The 22,720-nt window shown below is 39.0% G+C and overlaps 2 protein-coding genes across 3 annotated transcripts in view; one reads left to right on the plus strand and one right to left on the minus strand.

The window, feature by feature from the left end:
- Positions 1–2,696: 2,696 nt before the first annotated feature.
- On the minus strand, positions 2,697–11,750 carry LOC139122053 (galactose-1-phosphate uridylyltransferase-like). The gene is made up of 11 exons (XM_070687427.1): positions 11,594–11,750; positions 10,240–10,409; positions 9,851–9,929; positions 9,167–9,215; positions 8,589–8,718; positions 8,188–8,244; positions 7,571–7,693; positions 6,845–6,977; positions 5,541–5,624; positions 4,444–4,598; positions 2,697–4,091 (listed from the first exon to the last, which is right to left on the minus strand). The coding sequence occupies exons 1-11, from the start codon at positions 11,679–11,681 to the stop codon at positions 4,026–4,028; spliced, it is 1,134 nt and encodes a 377-aa protein (XP_070543528.1). The 5' UTR covers positions 11,682–11,750; the 3' UTR covers positions 2,697–4,025.
- Positions 11,725–22,720, plus strand: part of LOC139122052 (leucine-rich repeat-containing protein 49-like) — a 46,303-nt gene continuing 35,307 nt past the window's right edge. For both annotated transcript variants that reach the window (XM_070687423.1, XM_070687424.1), the window contains exons 1-2: positions 11,725–12,023; positions 14,850–14,921. In XM_070687423.1, the coding sequence (XP_070543524.1) occupies positions 11,934–12,023; positions 14,850–14,921 (162 nt within the window). In that variant the 5' untranslated portion in view covers positions 11,725–11,933. The remainder of the gene's footprint in view (positions 12,024–14,849; positions 14,922–22,720) is intronic.

Here is a 22,720-nt window from a genome sequence, read left to right on the forward strand (position 1 = left end):
GCGATGCCTGATGAAAACTACAACTGGCCAACTGTTTAATTATGCGGATTAACCACTATTTTCAGAATATGTTTTTGTGTGCCACGGACGGTTAGTTAAAGACATGGTAATGCAGTCGATAAATATAGTTTGATAGAAGCACCTTTACATGTACGAAATTCCCATGTATGCTTATCGATCAAAGTGTGGATTCCTTGACTTAACGAAGTATTCCATATAGGAATAGGAAATATTATTCAGCACACAGGCGTTATGTCTGTTATGTGGACCGGGTAGTTTGTAAAATTGTAGTTTATGCTATGAATTTATCCTACGTTCCGACGTTCTGTTTATGGTATAGTAAGTTATGTGATTAAAGGCTACATAACAGAATGTCGGAACGTAGCATAAACTCATAGCATAAACTACACTTTTACAAACTACTCGGTCCACATAACACCAGTGATTCAGCAGTCCGATGCAAGGGTATTGCTTCAAACAGAAATTCGGACACATTTTTACCTGCGTGAGTTACCTGCTACCCAAGTTGTCTTGAGTGCTTTATATGTGATTTGTACTTTTTCCATCAGAATACTAGAAGTAAAAGTACTATTTTCGTCAATGTTTTATTTCCGGAAATTTTGTAAAAAAGTCGAAAAAATAGTGAATTTTGCATATTGAAAATAGCACTTTGACGTCATACGAATACTCCTGGGCCGGCCTTGCGGAGTATTCACGAAACGTAAGATCTACCTACCCTTTGTAATCAGCCCCTCCTTCGTTGTTAAGAAATATAGCATAAAAGTAGTAGTAAGGGAAACTGTCGAAAAGCTAAAACAAGAGCAGATGTATTTTTTTTCAAGTTTAATGGGTTTTTTCATGCACTTGAAACCGGCTTAGACCACAGAGACCTGCTTATGAGACATACATAAATTGTTTTGCCACCTCTGCATCTGAAGATCCCAGATAGTAGGTATAATTACTGCCTATCCTACTTCAGATCTTTGCATTTTCTTGTTGCATGTCATTTCTTTGATATTATTATCTTAAAAGTCAAACCCTACGCCGAATCGACCATCTCTTCGTACAGTTTGGTTCGAAAAAGAGGAACAAGCTTATTAAGTCCAAGCGGAAAAATTGGATTCGAGGAAATCGCCTCTCCGTCGATCATAAGAAATCAGCTATCTTAAGACAACAACATTTACCAATTTTTCATGACTGTTATCAGATTATTAGAGTTTATGTTTCCAGAATGGATGCGATCGTGATCGGGGATCGTGACGACCGATGGCGCTAGGTACCCCGAGTTTTGTTTTACTCCCGCCAAAACGGCTGAGAAATTAACAAATATAAACAAATTGAACTCCCTATTCATCTCTTCACAATTTTAACCAGCTTCTCAATCTCTAGAGCTGTATCAGCTGTATTCCTTCCAGTATATTTGGAAATATTACAAGGGAAGACACTACAGCGCTGTAACTTTCTGTACGCCTTCGCAGTAGTGGTCTGTATATCGCCCTCTACGGCAGTACTTGTGGACTGGTATTTAAAATCCTTGAAGACTGCAGCCGCTGGATATCAATTCATGATTTCGTTATAACTACACCTAATATGCACCTATCAATCTTTTCAACCAGGATGGAGAGTACATGCATGACAGGGAAATTTGATATTGTTTTTTTCCAAGCCATGTCAAATTTCCACTTACAGGGTTTAAAATATGTAAAATACGGCCTAAAGTACTGAATAAAGTATATACATACATATGTAAAATACCCAAGGATAAAGAAAATAGTGGCAATACCTGTATATTATTTAGGACTTGATATCAGTCACATTTATAGACATGGTGAGTATCATGATGATCAAATATCTCTGACCCGGGATACCATTTGTGATCAATCAATTTACCGTGTTGCCCTACATTCCTTCTCCTCCCAACCCCTTCATTGAAAAACACTGGTAAGTGACAAATTGGTCAAAGTGTGGAAACTGTTTGCTATCTCTGTAAGTAATACATATGACATTGCACTTTGATTTGTTCAGTCTTCAAGTTTCACTATAATATCCTTCAAGCTTAAATGATGGACTGTATGTACATTATTTATGGTTTGTATCATAGTTTATTCTTTACTTTCTCTGATTTGGCAACTGTATAGTAAAATGTATATACCGGTACACTGTTTGTTTGTCAATACTGATGCATGATGATGATAGTAAAGTTGATGCCAAAAAGTTGATGAAATTGTGAGTTGTAAAGCCCAAATAGCTGTGAATTTTATGCATTATTTTTATGATTTTACTTTTAAAACCAAAGTTGGTTCGTGTAAATGTGCTAATTGAAGGATATCACTGCTTGCTGATTTAGACTGTTGCCTGCACATTTTCACAGGTTAAATAGTAAATAGGTGCTACTCATAAAATGGTGCCCCACAGAAAGTACAAAAAATACAGTATTTCCTGCACATATACACCGTGATCATAAAGGAAACAAGCATGATGCCATTTACTTGAATGCACAACACACCATAGCCAACATTTTGTTGTTGTAATCTTTATTTTCTCCATCACATGATTAGTTTTGAAAATGGCGGGAAATCTAAAGTGATGTTAAAAAGTTTGAATTTACATGCCACTTTCGACACTTATGACAGTGTTGTATACTTTTTAAGTCTTTAATGGGTCTTATTCAAAGAAAACTCTTGGAAAACTGGTGCTATTTTGAGATCGGTTTATTACACATTTGCGGCTATTGGGGGTTTAACCATAGATTACATTCACCATTTCTCATTGAAATGATTACTAGAAATAAAAAAAATAACATATATCTTTGGCAGTTCACTTCATAAGAAAAGAGAACAGTAGATTCGATTCTGATCAAATCATGATGGAGATATTCAACTTGACAATTTAACTCAGTCTCCATGATTCAATGACCAGCATACTCTTAAAAAAATCATGTAGTGATGAAAGATATACTCCTTAACAGTTCTAACAAATCATGATTGAGATCCCTCCCTTACTTGTGAATTATTGTGGTCCATCAAGCCTGTAATACCAGCTGATTTGGATGTGTTATGAATGAAAAGGGACACTGTGCAGCAGAGATGGAGTGGAGAATTCAAAGCCCTGGCCAATGACAATTTTAAGAGTATTGTGATTCATTATGGGAACAAATTGAATCATGGGAAATCCATGTCTGAAGTAATGACCCTGAGTAAGTATGTAAAGCCATCACCAAAGTGTCAGCCTTCACTGGTGCAAGTCTCATTTCTTTGTCTATTCTCTCCAAACAATGGTCAGCAGAATTATTTTATGATGTTTACCTTCATTAATATTCATAAAAAGCTGGAATTGCACATAATACTGATAGACATTGCTATTAGCTATTGTTAATTTTACAAGCCAAGAAGCAGTAAATACTATCATTGTTTCCAGGTTGTTTTATCATTGTATTCAGTTTATCAAAGGAATAAAATCTCTGGACAATGATACTCCCTGGACAGTAGTTACCAATCCATTATAATTACCATATATTCTCTGAGTCAAATACACAATAGTACTGTAGCAGTGATCACGTTCATGACATCAACAGACTTGGTACTTTCACTCTGTATGTGTCAAAACTTTTTGACTACTAATAGTCATATTTGTATAACATTTTACTTTGATTGCAAATGGAAATTAAAAATCAATCTTTATGTAATTTTTTGAAGTTTTAAGATGAGGTTTTGAAAAAATTGAGTCACACTTCTTCTTTCTCAAAATCAAACTACATAATAGCTACAACTGATTTATAGAAAGGCAATATCAAAATATTAATACCACTTCAGTTCCACTGAGTTGAGGTGAATGTTGTCAGAACGTATACATTGACTAAAACTTGAACACATCCATGTTCAAATATATGACCTTACTGTATTAGCCATGACTCAAATTTGAAGGCAAGTGAAACATTCCATTTGCAGTATAAAATCTGTAATGAGGAAAGCAAGAATGTATAAAATGAGATGTACATGAATGACTCTATTTCATCATCTTTAACATTAACTCTGTGAGCTTTTTCTTTGTGAGTAATGATCTTCAGGAAGATTTCTCAACTTTTCTGCTGCCTGTGGAAGAAAAAAATCAAAAGCATGAACAACACGTAACATTGAAAGCTATATAGAAAGCGTAAAATAATAATATGATGAAAGGTATATATTTCAGTGTAGTCTTAACATCTTAACATTGAGCTTTTAGTGCAAACTTCCACAAATATTCAAGAGATAATAAACAACCAGCAACTAAACCAGAGCTGGTACGTACATATTCATCACTAGTGTGACACATGCAAAAATCAAAGAATGATTGTGACATATCTGTTCATATCTTTGCAACAACATATTAGAAATGACTTTAAGGAGTTATCTCTGAAGTACTTTTAGTAACTCGCACAATTATCAAATTTGTGTATGTACTTACCTGTTCAGCAGTCAAATCTCTCTGTGCCTGAGCTAACATTTCATAGCCGACCATGAACTTTTTGACTGTTGCTGATCTTAGCAATGGAGGATAAAAGTGAGCATGTAACTGCCAATGGTTATTGTCCTCTGCCATGCAAACACCACTTGGAGCACCTGTACAACATCAATCAGACATAAAAGCTGAAAATGTGGTACACATAATTACCAGTGAAAAAAGGTGACATTTCTATACTTGTTGTTTACTTTTGTTACAGTTTTTTCCACTAACAACAAAGCTGCCTCTGTTGCATGATAGACGTCCCTTTATCACCAAGGTGAATGGACCATGGCATGGCTCAGTACAACTGCATATCATCTCTGCCCACTTTAACTGCTTTTTGTATAACCCGAACACTTTAATTGTGTGGTGGATCTGTACACTGGGGACCTTGGGATGACAGCATCAACAAAAGAAGAGCCTCAAAAACAAATTATCATAAAAAGGGAATTCCAAATTTTGTCATGATCTATTTAATTTACAATCAGTCTTTCCAGACCTTGCACAGTTACGTAGTTTGAAAATAAATAGATACCTGTAATTATGAATGGATAAGTTATAAGATATTATTTGAACATTTCGCACAAATAATGAAAGCTGAATTCTCCTTAAATTTCAAAAAGTTTAGGATCAACATGGAACCACATCATGAAGATTTTATATTCTGTGAAAGTGTCTTGTATTTATCTCCTCCTTTTTCACAACCCCTGTCCAAGAAAAGTCCGGGATATTTACCACAAAATGTACAACTTTATGATCTGGAAGAATATCTTGGATTTTTCTTCATCCTTTTTCACAGCCCCGGTCTTCAAAGAATTTGACATCCCCACATCATGTGAGACTTTTATATTCTAGGACAGTACCTAGTATTTCTATCCTTCTTTTTTCTCAGCACCCTCAATTTACCCCTTTCACTACTAGGCTTTGGTGTATTGCCGTTTTCTCCGCAGGTAGAGTGGACCTGTTCACAGGGAAAAGGCTATGAAAGGGTAGAAAAGTCTCTCCTTTGCTTTAACACTTTATACACCTCATGTACTTTAAAGAAAACATTCACTTACCATGCCATCCCATCGAGTAGGGGAAAGACGTCTCAAACAAGTTGTCATATTTCGTCAAAAATCTTTTCAAAATGTCTGCTAAACCTATTAACAATAAACACAACACAAGACATCATGACATGATAGTAGAAATCAGTGTTAGACATGTACAAGTAATTGTCTCTTTATTTTCCTGAGCTTTTATCCGTTGTGTGGTCTTGAATCATAGATGTAAGGCATTAATAGGTGAATTGAAAATAGCATGAGAGAAGGCAGAATGATATGAGTCACATGTTCATTATTATGAGCTTACTTTGAGCTTAAAGCTTGGAGTTCAAATAAAGCATTGTAGCAAAATATCATGACCAGAATCACTTGCTGACTGCATGACATGCCAGTGAATCAATTTTACTGCCACACAGAGGTTCATTTTGCCAAGTATCATGTGATTATAACATAGGAAGTACTATTACTGGATAAAATGGAACATGTAAAAGTCTTCAGAGGAGCCTCATATGAGGTATTTTTGACAGGTGTAATACAGCTTGCTATTAAAAGTGACTGTTGAAATAGTTTCGGCAGTGAACCAATAACATGCTGACATATATTTATCATGAAAACTGATAATAAATTGAAAGCAATCAAGGAATGACTCATCTGGTGAGATTAATATAGGAACAAACTGATTCAATGCATTGAAGCCTGAATTACAAAAAAAGAATCTTGTGCAGGGTAAATTAAGGAATTACAATTACAATGTCAACAGGCACAGAATGTAAGACTTATGGCATTTCCGACTGAAATGTTTGAGCCTATTGCTAGAAATAATGAAAATCATATATATTTACATCAACACTAATGAATTTCTATAAACACTTCTCCTATGTATATTTACCTCCCATAGTTGAAATACATAATGTAGAACTATCATGGTGCCTGTAATGGCAGCCATTACTGGTTTGGGGACACTACTTGCTCATAAGTAGATCCAAATGAACAAAACTCTTGAATTTTTAAGAAGAGTCATACAAAACATTAGCAAAATCTTCAAAAAACAGAGGTCATGTTTTCCTCTTTAAGTCTGTAAGAAGCAATTCTTCTGCATAAAGTTCAAGTATTGGAATATTGGAATATTTGTTATTAGGCACAACCATTGCATCCACTGCCATAGTATCATGCTGTCTATCAAAATTGGTTTTCAAAACCGAACAGTTTTGTTGCATTTGATCTGCCTCATGTCAATGATTCTTTCAGCAATAATGACTGATTGAAAAATGAATCTTACTAATCTGGTTCAGACATCACATTTCCGTTTACTCACTCACCCTGTCTTTCGTCATCCAGGAGATCTGGGAAACGTAGAACATGTCGCTTTGGAAGTAGCAATGTTTCATACGGCCACACTGCCCAGTAAGGCACAACAACAAGCCAGGTAGCATTTTCAACCACAATTCGTTCCTGGACAATTCAAACAAAGAGTTCAAAGTGCAGGTCATTGCATCATAACAGGAATTCATTAGTCATATCATACTGTCCATGATGTTATTTCAGTCATTCTATGGCTTCATTAATCGGGGTGCTGAATTCTAATCACTTCACTCACAGACATATTTTACCTGTAATTAATCATCCTAGATGACAGTATTAATATTAATTGATGAATAAATCGAAACCAATGGCATAATACCCATATTACTGTAATATTGATTTTATTCACTCCAATCCTGAAACCACAGACATCATTACGTAACCTTGTTTCTATGCTGCTGCTGACAACTTCATTAGCTAAAGTGCTCTACTATTTTTAAACGCAGAGAATACACTGAAGAATTATGGTCATCTTGGACATAATGATGTTTTAGAATAACAATAACAAAGAGTGGTACTACCATGACAACTTTGAGGATCTTATGTGTACAAATACTGTATACGATATTTAGCAAAATTATTGCATTTTATTACCTTTTTTGGAGCCCAAAACTAAATAGTAGTTGGAGCGCCTTGTAAACAATTACTTATGCTGGGGGCACAGGAAATAGCACATGACTTACTCTCTTTTCTAACTCTACTTTGATGTACTCCATCAACATCGGTGTTTTTGTTTCTTCATAATATTTCTTCTGATTACAGTCTGCAAGGCTGGCTTCATTTGGCATAAATGAACTGGCCCACACCTAGTGAGGAACATACACATGATTGGCAAGATGGGCCTTCCCATATTCATGTTTGATAAATTGATGAAGAGATTGCAGATCACAAGGATCCAAAAACCAAATCAAAGTGTCTATAAGTGGCTCTGTATATAAGAAAATAACAGATTAAAATGGCTCAATTGGATTGTATAGGGACAAAGGAAAGACAAAATAATAATGAAAAATTCACTTATGATGTTATTGCATGGATACAGTTGCAAAGCATGATAGGAGATGGAATCAATATCTTGAACACTCATTGAAATGTCAATGTGCCCCATAAAAACACAATAGGATTGCAACAGGGCTTACTCCCATAGGATTGCAGTGGAATTTCTACACGACAATAGGACTCATATTGGACTATCAAATATTACCACCAAAATCCTGCACATGACCAAGAGGAATTTCATTGGATTTCTAAGGGACTCAAGATACAAGTAACTTCAAAAGTCACACTACCATATGTAACTTACCTGACAATGAGGATGTGGATTTGAACATCCCATTATGGCACCTTTATTTTCAAATATCTGCGGTAAAAAAAGAAGAAAATGGAAGATCTGGATGGAATACAGAAAAACCAGGAAGAATACCATTTGAAGCAAGACCACTCCTGATCAACTGAGTATTTGATAAATATGGATGTTGGATAATATGAGTGCAGACATTCCTAAGTTTAAATTATTAGACAGCAGATACACGTTATTGTTTTTGCTCATGTATCACTTTAGTATCTGCCAAATTTGTTGAAGCACACTTCATTCTGAGTCACTAAAATGGACTTTAGTAATGGCTTGATCTGCAATGAAAATAATGGTACATTTATCTGGACATTATCTAAGTATTACACAGAGACATCAAGATGTACAATTACCTGAACCCACTTGTATTTTGATCCCAAATCCTGTGTGATTTCAGCCCATTTGTCAATAACTCTCCGGATTTCAGTCAGTGACATTATTGGCAGTGTCAGGTCTGACCAGGGATGAAAACACATGACTTGACTGAAAAGGTAATGATAGAAAGTGACAATAAGAATGCCAAGGTAACATTTAGGAAGTATTGATAGAGATACTGGAATATCATAATCAAAACAAAGTGTCACACCAAATTTCTTCACACAATGATTGACATAAGCAATGACTGAATTTTTTAACTATGAAATGTTCATAGCATCTCTACGGCTCAGATTGTTGCAAGGAAAGGTCAATAATTGTCAATTTCAACTTACACTATAGTTCATCAAATATCAAATATTAGACCAGCTGTTCTGACCACCAGTATAAGCTCAGAGACTATAAAATATTTGGCTGTGACAGGATTTGTAACTGGCAAATCAAGAGACTCAGAGTTACAATACTGAAATTGTTTTTGCTTTGTAATTGTACCAATAACAGCTAGCTGGAAAGTATCTGAAGAACTGTCATATTATGCAAAATCTTGCCAACTCACCATTTTCCAACAGCTGGTTCAGCCTTCAGCAGTGGATGTCCATTTGATTCTAGTGACAATAAAAGTGAGGTTTTAGGTAGCACACAGGTTATCATTTTTCAATCATAAAGGTATCGTTAATAGTATTTTATAACTTGGTTTTGTGTTTGACACGTGATAAATTACACTGATACATACTGTTCTTATCAAATTCTTAGGTCAAGACTTTTCTAATGATGAGTATACGGCATTGGAATCTACTATTCACAAATTAAACAGTATGCAAAGTCACCACACCTACATCTCACTTTAACAATGGCAAATTGAAAGCGGTTGTCTGGGCTCTGATATTACAAAAAATATGATGATACTATAACAAATTGACAGTACAGTGGCATCGTTTGGCAAGTTTGCTGGACCATACAGCTTAATTTATTACGACCACAGTCAAGATTGAGAGTGTCTTTGTTGCTTCCCTTTACAAAACTAATAACAGGTAACAACAAATAAAATTAAGACAGCATGTGCAACAGTGCTATTCATTATTTTAAGCTTTGGTCAAGGATGAAAGCTACAAATGCTAATTCATTGTGATGATTATCACTTTAAAGTGCCAGTAAGGAATAAACAATTTACAAACAAATTCTGTTGTTCTTTTATGGATTTTATAACCGCATTAACTGGTACCATTTGCCTGTAGATTACCTGGAGCTGGAGCACCTTCTTCTAGAAGAGCTGGGAAGTCATTGTCAAATAAATACGTACTCTCATAGTCTGGATTGACCTGAATAAATAGAACATGGGACAATAATTAGATTGAAACAGTTGTCAAATTATTAAAGAATACGAATGCCATAGCTCTTTTCTGCTAAAGGAAATTAGCTTAAAATAAGCAAACAAATGTCAAAGGGATGTAAATATTGAAATGAGAGAAAAACTCTTTCCAGTTATAGCAGTGAAATTAATATTCGTATTTATAAGTCACTAGTACTATTTATTCATGGTTATTGAAATTTGAAATAGGACACAGATTAATTTCAATAGTTTTAAAATGCATTTTTTTTGTGTGTTTCACTTGTCATTCATTAGTGTACCTTTCCATTGGCTCTGGTAGCCCCTGGACAGAGAGGGTTGTTTGGATCAAACCTTGGAACTGTAGTTTCTGCTGGCTTTTCAACCTGTCCTTTCCATGGTCTTTTCATACGATGTGCTGAAACAAGCACCCAGTCCCCACGAAGAGGATTATATCGGACATGCTGATGTTCTAAATATTAAAATCAAGACAGAAGAAATAAAAGTTGAAAGGCAAAGCTATATCAAGAGCAAACCACACCATTGGAGAAGTTCATCGTTGATCAAACCAGGCCATATTATCCCATTGCTGTATCAGAAAGTAAGGAATTGTTACCGATAGTGATACTCAGTAAAAATCAAATGGCACATACACATACATAAATGCACATGAGAGTTCATCTGTGGTTAAAGGTCTTGGCCTGTGCATGAATACGTGTATAATTTTCTAAGGACATTGGTGAATTGTTCTGTTTGTATATTATAGTATTTTGTGAATACAAAAGAAGAGAATGTCAAAAGTACACTGCAAAAGTTTTGATGGCATACCAAGTGATTGAAATAAAACTAAAAGCTTGTCTAAAGGTTGAATGTGTAAATCATTTTAAACTATTAACATTTTCAAGTGAATAAACGGTATACAGGTAGATCATTTGAAAATTTTGTAGACTATCGTACTACAAGTTTAATAGTGTTTGTACCATGAAGGTAGATGTACGGTATGCTACCACCAGCTCCATGATGCAACAAACCTAAGCTACATAATCATTTCGAGCAGGGTTTTAGAGACATGATAACTGTCTCTCATTTGAAGCATGGACCTTGTTTGAATTTTAGTCGCCCATGTTACAAATTTCATTACATGTATTTATCAAGGATTGAAGGGGCGGGGCGTTGATGATAGTACATATACTACAGTGTCCACCGCGACTTGGGCTTTAACTGGACAGTGACGTTCCTTTCTGAAAACAAGCCATTCTATTGACACATAATTTTACCAGTCATGTTAATTCATTTGTGTCCACGGCAGGATATGTGTGCTACTTTCATTGCAGGATGAAGAACATGCCCTGATGCCTCCATCAATGGAGGTAATCCATTTTACTCTACCTTTCACACAAACCATGGACAAAGGCGCTAGTAGTGACAGTGTTGCCCATTGTGGTACAATAGATACTCCATATTGAAAACTCAAGGCACCTTTTTTACGTTACTCTATTGAATATTTCAAGCACCTGTGACCACGGATGTATTTTACATCCATACAAACACGAACCGATTTGGAGATGTTCACTAAAAGTCCCAAAGTCCCGAAAGAACAGGAAGGGTCCTCAAGTGTTTTCGAACAGCAGGAAAGCATAAAACAGTAGTACTGACCTTTAGGATCGAATTTTTGTTCTGCCATTCCGAAGTGATCGAATATTGCTAACAAGTATTCGCTTTCACGTTGTACCCTGTGTACCATGAACGGACACACGACGCATAACGATAAGGATCAGCTGATGTACACTTCCGGTGGCCCATTTCCCACCAGCCTCTGTCGCGAGGTGATGTACGCATGCGCCGTGATCCAAAAATCAAGATGGCGAAATAGTAAACTGTCAACTGTGTTTGTATTATGTAGCAACTCGTGCGAATATTTTGATGAGACAACTTTCCGTGTCTTCGTACGTCGGCCCACTTTATTTTGGACTCACAAAGGCACAAAGCATCGCACATGAGGAGCAATATTTTCGATAGTACTCGTCCTCCGATGATGTACCATCAAAACCGATCGAGAAGTCGAGCAACCTTGGTAACCAAAGATGTAAGTACTGTACTACATAGCACTACCAGCTATACCGTTATTACTTGTCAGTGACATTAACGGTCAGTTTACGCATTTTAACGTCCTTTGACAGCATGAACACCTTCTTATTAATCAGATAATGTAACTGAGATGCTACCGTTAGGTTCTTATAATCAGGGAAGTGAAGTTGGTCGTGCCGTGTCAAAGAACGAGCACGCTAAGTTACCTTCCAATGTCGACGCATCCCAACTTGGGTATCTGTCAATGCTTTTCCAACACCCAGAGGTAAGGGTTAGGATTCCAAGGCTGTCGGTGCAAGGAGGTAGGCCGTGAGAATGCGATATTTCACTTAAAGTGCCTCCTTAGGGACTGAACTCAATGGAGGAAGTTCGATCAACGTCATTCAGCGATAGGATGAACATGCAAGGATTGCAACCCCGTCTCAGGGTAAACGAACTGTTAACGACTTTTATCACCTTACGTGAGGCGCTCTTCACTCAACACAGTGGAAGGGATAGTAGGCTGGATGCAGTGTGTCTCTTCATATTCCACTTTTTAACAAAACAACTAAACATGCACAAATAATACAGCTAATTCCTATGCTATTTATATTTATATTTATATAATTATTTATGTAGTCAAACCAGCTGCATATCCAACAGGTCCTTTTAAAGGTTCCCATATACTTTGCACCGAAATCACCTTGCACCCAGCACTGTGTGGCAGGACTGATTGATACCGTAACACTCAGTCCTGCCTCGTATAGCTACCTCACACCATACCATCTCATCCCAACCATTTCGCACCAAAACAACGTCACACCAAAACAACCTCGTACCAAAACCTCATCTCGCCAGTAGTCATGTCGCCCTCAAACCATTTCAACCCCCAAACAATGGTAATTCACCCTAAATTAATAATTTTATATATTGATAATTAATAATTTATTTATTGCTAACCAGTACAGCTGAAAATAAGCAACCACTACCATCAAAGTTTTCATCAATTTTCTATCATTCCATGACTAAAGTCTTGAAAGTGTACCGATTTCGAGAAAATGTCATCGTGCAATTCCGCTCAAGGCACTTTAGTTGTAGCTTTTGGTAGTTTGTATTTTCCTTTTTTCTAATTCTACGGTTTATGGTTTTGTTCAAGGATAGATGGTTCAGGTAGCCAAAATGTCTTGACACGGTTATGCTTCCAAGTTCATGTAAAAACAACACTGTGATACATTGTAGTTTTAAGACAAGTTGGTAGTATAATGATGGTACTATACTTGATATGAAATGGTTTCGATACAAGATGGTGCTTGGGGCAAATTCGCGTTGTATGAGGTAGTACTTGGGATGCGGTGGTTTTGGTACTAAGTTGTGTGGCGCAACCTGGTTTTGGTGGGAAGTGTTTTGGCCCCCTTTTAAAAATACACACACACACACACACGACACAACACAAAAAAAATCGCATGAAATTGTGTAATAACATTAAAAGATAGCGCTTTTGGATAGACCCCTGATTGTCAATCGGAGAGTTACAATCATTTCTTAATCAAAAATGCTAGTCAGAAAGGAATTACCCAAACATTTTTGAGAAATAAAATCAAAAGCAGGCTTACTGATTCAATCAAACCTTCCTTGTATCATCATATACCAGTCCAAGTTAAATTTTTACTGTGTCTGTATGTGTGCACAAGCTTTATAACAGGGCAAATTTTTAGGAAGAGTTTAAAAATCTGCAAACTTGAATGGTGCCATTACATGACTGACTTTTCAAATGCAACTTACTTTTATGAGTGCAATATTTCTGCAAGACACCAGAAAGCACAATACATATCTGGGTCAAGTGTAGTTAGAATATGAATCGAGGCATAACCTCCCATGGAATGTGTGAATGACAGTGAAGAATCCCTTTCTTAGAACATTGGCCTATTCCTGTAAACTGTAGTGGGATTCAAGTGCACAACATGAAGGAAAATAGTCAGGTGTTTTTCTTCTAGTGAAACAAGCATGCTTGCTGTAGAGTATGGAATTCAGAAAGAAACGAGTCATAATGTACAAAAAGTGCATTATAACATGTTAAAAAGAATTGATACAACTCACAAGATCCAGATTTGAAATCAAGGTGGATTCACATACAGGAGTTTTGTTCAGAAGGACTCAAAGCAGATGAAGAGCCTAAACTTGCAGGCATAATGTGTCCAGCTTAATGTTAAATATACGTTCAGTTGTACTTATGCTATTACATTGCTAATTTCAATGAGTCTAATTCTAATTATGAGAGCTTATCAGTTTTGAATTGTCTACTTTTGTTAGCCGATACCAGTTCACGACATATATGCACAAGCAATAGCTCATGCATATATGTCGTGAACTGGTGAAAATCGAGTGGTACATACGGTCGCTGGGTGTGATTATTGTTAATATATCATAACAGTGTATTGAAATTTTGGTGTGGAACGTCAAAAACGGATTTTTGCTCAAGCTTAGAGCTCGCATGTATGCCAGCTGTGGTATATCGCCAATATACCATGGTTCTTTTCATGTCTCAACCAATTTGATCGCTGTATTTGCGCCATCAATATACTGGTATGAATATACCGGTAATATACATGTAGACCCTAGAAAAAAGAGGGTATGAAATTGTAGATATACATGTACATGTACATTGTGTATTTTGATTTAAAAAGACTTACCGTATCTAATACATGAACATTGTTGGACTACAACTTTTATTCATTAATACTGAAACAGTGATACAGTACTGCACTTGTCAATTTTTCCGTCACGAAATGTACAAATTTTATGACAGATATGTAAAAATTACCTACTCTCTGCTGTATAATTTCAGATAAATCCATTTGGAGTTCAACTTAGTCTCCAAGCATCTGCCACAACTGTTAATGAACGTCCTATGAAACAGGTAAGAAACATTATCATTGTAGTTCTTGCTCAGATGCTCTTTGGTCAGCAGAGTTTGTAACTGTGAATCTTGTTTTTCAGTACAGCTTTATCACATTGAAGACAATAACGGTGTTATTACATTTTTTGGATCATGATAAACTACTCAGTGTTTTAGGTTCTCTAGAAAAACAGTAGGTCCAATTTCATTAATGGTAGAAATTAGCTTGTCTAGGGGTACTTAGAAGCAATTTAAACAAGCATTACTTAAGATAAGTTGAATTGCATTAAAGCTTGACATGGACTCGGCACCCAGTGTGTACATGTACCGGTATGTTCATTTTAAGCCTGCATTATGTATACTGGTACATTTGTTGTCACGCTACATGTATATGAATTCTAGTCTCAGTCAACAGTAATTATTACATAGATGTACAGATTTAGGCTTTGTTGATATGCTAGTAGTGATTCAGTATGTTTCACAGCATTAAATGAGAAGCTTTGACCACGGACCGTGCTTTGACGGATAGATCTTACATTCTGCAACAAACCTAAAAACTTATCAAAAGTAACAGTTGTTGTCAATGGGTTAGGAGACTGATAGAAATTTATTATATTGAACAGTGTACAAAACACAGTGCAAAGCAAGGCTATTTTCAAATTGACAGTGTAACCGCTAAATACATGCATGTGTACACCAGGAGTTAAAAAGGCATATTTTCTGATGATATTAAACAGAACGCAAATGTTTCAACTGATTTCGGTGGAAAGTTACAAAAGTTTGCATGATAGGAGTTAAATAGGTACACGCACATATCAATAACTGAACCATGTCAGGCAATATGTCCCTTTAAAAATATGAGTGTTGTGTGTGTTTCTTTGTAATTAATAGCAATCCTCGCTCAGCTGTTTGTATATATCTTCACCCATCACATATTAAAAGATGTTGACAATCTGACAATTTGGGAATATTGGCAAGATAACCGTACAGAACCCACAGAAATGGTACATGCTGTACCCATTTGATGTTTATTCAGGTTCTATTTCCATTGGTACAGTTACAGCAAGGACCAACATACCAGTATACCGGGCTAGTTGTGCCTTCAAAGACATACATGTAGAAGCACTTTGTCACACACATACATGTAGTTCTTTTGTGTAATTGCTACTTTGACCACATTAGATGTTCCTACTACAGGTGCAGCCAACGAACAATGCACTTTTAAAAAGGTCCTTACTATGATAAGATATATTGTGCATGACAAATAATGTGAACTGACTAATTTTAAGTCAAGAGGGTAATTAATTAGCTGTTCATAATTTGCCCTCCCACAGAAAATTTTTCGACTTACCCTCCCACACTCAAACTTCATTTTTACCCACTCCCCACTTATTTTTGCCTGTTTCCCCTCCCCACTGAGAATTTTTGAAGCTCCCTCGCCCTGTGGCGAAAAAAACTTGCCAATTTCCCCTGCCCTGGAAGCAATTCCCCTCAAAAAGTTTTTCGCCAAGCCCTGTCCCAAAGACAATCAACCGATATCCGCCCTGCCCTACAAAAAAAACTAAAATTTGCTCCCCTACCACCTAAAAACATGTCCCCTGCCCTAGCAAAATTAAAATTTCCCCTGCCCTCAAAAATTGCTCCTGGAATAGCTTTTTCGATGAATAGCTCCGTTGGCTGCACCTGCTACTAATCCTAGTAGTACTGTGTAGTCATCCTACAAAACGTTTTATATAGAAATACAAATAATTGAGCAGAATTTGTTCCCATAGAAGTACCTGTACTTTTAAAGCAACCTACCGGTACAGTACCATGAAGTGTACTGAAAACCTCTATGTTGGCATAACAACACTTACTGGGAATGTCCCAGACGATAACAAATACTCTTGAAATCCCATCATAAATTTTAAGTTGATGCAACTCTGAATAATCAATTTCTGATGTTGCTTATATTCAATGATTGTCTGCTCTTGCCATGCGTGTGGGATTGCTAATTAATTTTGGTACCAATACTGTGGTAAATATGGCATCATGACACTTGGCATGTAGAAATTCTCTTTGAAAGAATATCAGAAATCAGTTCTTCAGAGTTTTTACATAAGAACCCTTTGAAGAATGGTATTAGCTCTTGTTCCCAGTGGATATACCATCAATGAATAATTCTTCCATGTACTATCGTTACACCTTGAATATTGAACCAATGGTACTTAGCATGTGTTAGGTTTACACTGAGACACATACTATGGTGAATGTACAAGTGTACTGGACTAACAGTAGTTAACCATGTTTTTAGGCTGAATGGTACATGTAACCGCCAATCATGTTGCTTGATATTGCTATTGTGTCATTTCTAGTGGCTATAGAGTCATGAGGACATTTGAATATTTTCTCTATAGTATGCATATAAAGTCGTCAAGGAACCAAATACAAGGCTATTCAGCTTGGTATCCAGGCCAATCTAATCTATTTATACACTCTGAAGTCATGTCACTATCAAATAAAAAGGTAAAATATGACCTTTCTCCTCTTGGGCTTTCTTGCTGTTATTTGATTCTGAGCTCACAAAAGCTGCTGAATAAAGAGGTGTGGCCTGGTCATCTGTTTGCAGAAAACCAACTGTAATGCTTAGTTTACAACAATGACATCTCTATTCAAGTGAAATACTGAGTATAGATTTGGTAGGTAATTACCGATTTGTCCAAGGCTTACATTTGTCACAAAAAGAAAATTAAAAGTAAGACATTGTCACAGAAGTGAATTAGACAAACCATTAAGGTTCATCATCTTTTCAGCTTGCAGCTAATGGTAGATTCCATGAAAGCCACCATTTCTTAATTATTTTTGTTTGACAACCTGTATGTTTTTTTATGGTTGATAGTTAAACTTTAGAGTCAAGATAAGTCAGTTTATGGTTGACACAGCCATAATTGTTGATAGAAGCAAGTTTTCAAATTGTTTGGGCTTTTTGGTCGTTCATCGTCATTTATGGGAGAGGAAAATTGTTTTGTTGCTTACTTTGGATACATTTTTTGTCAAATTCCTGTCCAAAGTAATGAAAAATGATACTCATGATACTTCAATTTCCATCTTGTCAAAACGATTATCATACATTTTTCAGTATTCATGCAGTTCCAAACTGTTGAAAACACTAGTTGTCAAAGTAATCCTTATTGAAGACATCCTTTTCTTTGACCTAAGACTGAGGACAATATACCAATACAAACATATTCCTGTTTCTATACATTTTTATGTTCTGCATTGCAAGTACTCCATTAAACATGCCATTGTTTGGCTCCCAAAGTCCTCATAGTTGTACATACGGTATGCCAAGGCCTTTTCTAAATCCCAGTCCACAGTAGCAGATTTAATCAGACAGTACAGGTACATTAGACCATATGATTGTTTGATGTGCATCAGAATTTACACTTGTCCAATATAATTAAGGTTGATTGTACAGGTCTCTTTGTGACTTTTTAGGAAAGTGAAAGTTTTTGTACTTTGTAAGCCATATGCAAGCTTCAAAGGATTTATTGTTAAAATTAAAAAGAAACTTTGGCTCATCATTTTTTTTTCATGAAAGTGAAAGCACAGAAATTGCGGGCAGTTTGAATTTCACACACCATGAAACGTGTCCATACAGACATCTCTATGATCAAACTTTCTATTTTTAACCCTTTCCTGCCAAGTCGGTGAAAATCCGCTTGAAATTCGGTGTAGCTAGAATCTGAGCAGCCACGGCCGTTATCCTGCCAAGGCGGTGGAAATCGGGCTACTTTTTGGTACCCCCTTTCCTGCCTAGTCGACGGAACTACGTGTAGCAAACCCTTGCTCGCGCTAGGGGTCGTTCGAGGACAGGTTTTGGGCGAGGAACGGCGTTTGCTCTCGAAATGGGTTCACAGAGAGTCCAACGACAGGGAAAGGTGCGGAAGCTACCCAGCCAGTCCCCCACCCGGTGGGGGACTGGTTTTTTGGGGGGGGACGAGTAGCGTACTTGGCAGGTTAGCACGTTGACGTATTCTAGCGGAGTTTGGGCTAACTTGGCTCTGAGGCACTACATAGATTGCGGCCGAAATTGACCGTCTCGGCAACGCTAATCTGTAAGGCAACCGCCTAAGACCGCCTCAGCTGGCGTTGCAATTTTTTGCCAATGGTGCGAGACGAAAATCACGGACTTGGTCCTGATTGACGGGAAGTGCGGACGGATTTGACGGACTCAGCTTGATTAGTCCCTGACATGGAACTGATCCGAACGGACTTGAGCGACATTTGTGAAGGGTAACCACCGCTTTTAACCAACTTGTTACCTTCTCGAAAAGACTACCCACTCAGATGTCGGACGTTGTCGGCTGCACTTGGCTCTAGACGTTCAAGCCGTGCAACGAAACACACCGCCTCAGCCTTGCCATTCAGGAACATGGCCTCAAAATTTGATACCATTGTTCACCGACTTGGCGGCTGCGGTTAGGTGCGTGAACCGTTGTTCACCGACTTGTTACGCCTATGTTGTCCCTGTGAAGTTCGGCTAACGGCCGAGTCTAAGCCGCTCGGCAGGCGACGGTTATGACCTAAACAAGCCGCTGAAGCACTGTTCGTTGCCGTACAAGAACGAGACGGCCAGTCCATTACTGCTTAATGGGCGATCTGTCGGGTTGGCTTGTCACCGACTTGGATGACAATACGCCCTGCGCAGGCGTACTTAGAAGGGACATGAGGTTAAAGAGACGGGTTTCCCACCCGTACTAAACATGGGCTTGGGCCAACGTCCTTGGGTGGCAGGTGCGCATGCCACGTACCCAGCTGGACAGAATGTCAAGTTGAGATGCTAATGACATTGACTATGTTATGCTAAGTGCTCGAGGGATTTGCATCGCAAATGAGTATTATTAGCATATCAAATGGTGCGGACAGGCAATTTACATGACGGGTAGGAATGTCAGCGCCGGTTGGTGGACTGATTGCCGTAGGTCCATTATAATAACAGGTGGATGCATATATTAACACCCCTGCGTCCAATCATGTCCAGGGCTTTGTTTCCCTGTGGCTTTAAAAGGGAGGGACCTGCTAGTCTGTCGACACTGTTCCAGACATGAGCTTGACGGACCGCAAAAGTTTTCTGAAGGCGAGCAGATGACTGAAGCTCAAAGATGCAGAGTCTCGGGGCGTAGTGGTAGCGATCGTTGTGATGTCCCTAGTAAACGTTCTAAGAAGTCGGGCAAGAAACGCTCCCGTAAGGCGAAGCTATCTCCGGCTGAAAAACCCAGTGGTAAGCGTAAACGTAAGACCGATCGTTCTGCCGATGAGGATGATGACGGGTCACCGGTTGCCAGTGGTTCTCACCCGGCTGCTCCAGGAGAGACTACTTCACCTGCAGAGACTACATCTGCTCTTGTGGGAGATACTTCACCTGCACAGACTACGTCTGCTGCTGCTAGTGAGACAGTGAGTAACGAGACGGCTGATGCCATTGGTTCTCCCCCGGCTGCTCCGGGAGAGACACCACCTGTTGCGTGCACCATGAGCCCTCATCCTGCGTCAGGAGAGGTTCCTGTGCCCAGTGCGAAAGAGCTTGAGTCCTCGTCATCAGCAGAGGCTGCCCAGCCCGCTCCTGCCATAGTTTTGTGTGCTGCGATGTCCCCGCCGAAAAAGATAGTGCGGAGGGTTCGTTATCAGGATAGCCCACCTGATTTTGAGCCAGATATGATCCTTGATGCCGCTACGGGCGAGTTCAGGCCCAGACGCCCAGACGACGGTGATATCACCGCTGAGTCCGACTCGGAGGTTGACGAGGATGCGGCAGAGGACGATGACTTTTATGACAGGCAGTATGTAGGTGAGGCAAGCTCTGACGACGATGATGACGTTGCTGCTGTGTTGGCGGAGGACGACACCCCTCCTGTCTGGCGTATGTCGGAGACTACCGGATGCTAATATATTTGAGGAGACCGATTTTGACCATGAGAGAGGACCGACTTTCACCTTGCCCAGCCACTCCCGTGAGCTCGATTACTTTTTTAAGTTTATTCCAGCTACACTGATCAGATTGGCCAAGGACGAGACTAATAAATACGCCAATTCCACCAGCGATATATCGCTAGGAAAATAGATAAATACTGGCGTAACGCTGACTACCGAGAGGTGCAGGCGTTCATTGGCGTCTTAGTCTGTATGGGTATCGACCGTAAATCATCAGTGGAGGATTATTGGTCTAGCGATCCCTTTCTGAGAAACCAGGGTATTTCTACTGTGATTACCCGCAGTCGCTTTCAGCAGCTTATGCGATACTTTCATCTGGCAGACCCAGAGAACGATCCACGTCGTGATCCTGATGAGGCACGCCGCCGACGTCGGTGTCAGGAGGATCCCCTTTATAAAATCAATCCATGGATGGAGCCCATAGTTGACAGGTGCGTAAATAATTATAAGATGGGTAGAGAGATCTCCATCGACAACGGCATGGTGCGATTTAAGGGCCGTTCGAAATTTAAGCAGAGATTACCGCATAAGCCTGATCGAGACGGTTTCAAGATATGGCAGCTGTGCGACTCCACCACTGCATACATCGCTAACTTTGCACCGTACCTAGGTGTGAAATTTCGGGATCGGACTGATGGGAGACGGCAGGAGCGAGGTGTGGTGAAAAGAATTACGATGGAGCTGGTCCAGCCATTCTGTGGATATAATCACAGCCTATTCTGTGATAGCCTGTTTAGCACGGTCGTTACTGCTAGAGAGCTGATGGAGACCGGGATCTACATGGTCGGGAGTTTTAACCGCCGTAATCGTCGCACCATGCCCCCTCAATTAATTCCGCCGGGTAAGAGGAAGCGCCTTCCTCTGTCTGTTGGGGATATGAAAGCCACGACCAGAACGGACTCTCGTCTTAACATCACTGCTTATCAGGATAGTAACGCTCAGGTGCTGATCTTGAATACGGTCTATCCACCCTTGGAGTGCGTGCCAGTGGGGGAGGGAGACGAGCGGCGACAAGTGCCTCTTTCGCTGTATAATTATCGCCGGTACATGGGAGGCGTCCACCGAGCCAACCAGAAGCGCAAGTACTTTCACACTGGGCGCAAGAACCACAGATGGTGGACATATCTGGCATGTTACCTGATTGATGTTGCCCTGGTAAATGCATATATATGCTTCAAGCATGTACACCCTGATAGTAAGCTGACCCATAAGATGTTTCATCTGCGTGTCGGGAAACAACTCATTGGCGGTTATTGTGGGCGATCGCAGCCCAGTGTGAGAGAGGTCGAGGCCACCGTTTCTCTTGCCTCGTACATCAATCCACAAAATCAGCCGATGCACGTTGTCAGCCGTTTGGAGGGGCGGCAGAAATGCTGTAAAGTATGCAGCAGAGAGGGTAAGACCACTGCGAGCGGACGACTGTCTGAGACGTCCAAAGGATGTAGTCTGTGCGGGGTTCATCTTCACGAGGGCGAGTGTTTTGCGGCTTTTCATCATCGCATGATGCTACGAGGTAAGAGGAGCATTGGCGTGCAGACCTCTACTCACACAGCCCCGACGACACCCATCAGCAAGAGAACCCGACGTAAATAACGGACAGGGGACAGCTTCGCCTAACAGTGGCTTGACTGTATTCTTAACACGGACCATGATCACATTTTGAGCACGGTTGTGCCGTTTGTTTGTGCTTTACGATCCCGCTGATTGTAAATTGAAACACGGATTATTTTGTACAATCCCCCGATTGTAATCTTTGTAACACGGACCATGCACTCGGGCGTCGAGACAGACTCTGAGATTTATTATTCGGCATAATGTAAATTATTCCCGAATAAAATACTATCTAT

The sequence above is a fragment of the Ptychodera flava genome, chromosome 21 (assembly GCF_041260155.1).
Source record: "Ptychodera flava strain L36383 chromosome 21, AS_Pfla_20210202, whole genome shotgun sequence".
Taxonomy (NCBI): domain Eukaryota; kingdom Metazoa; phylum Hemichordata; class Enteropneusta; family Ptychoderidae; genus Ptychodera; species Ptychodera flava.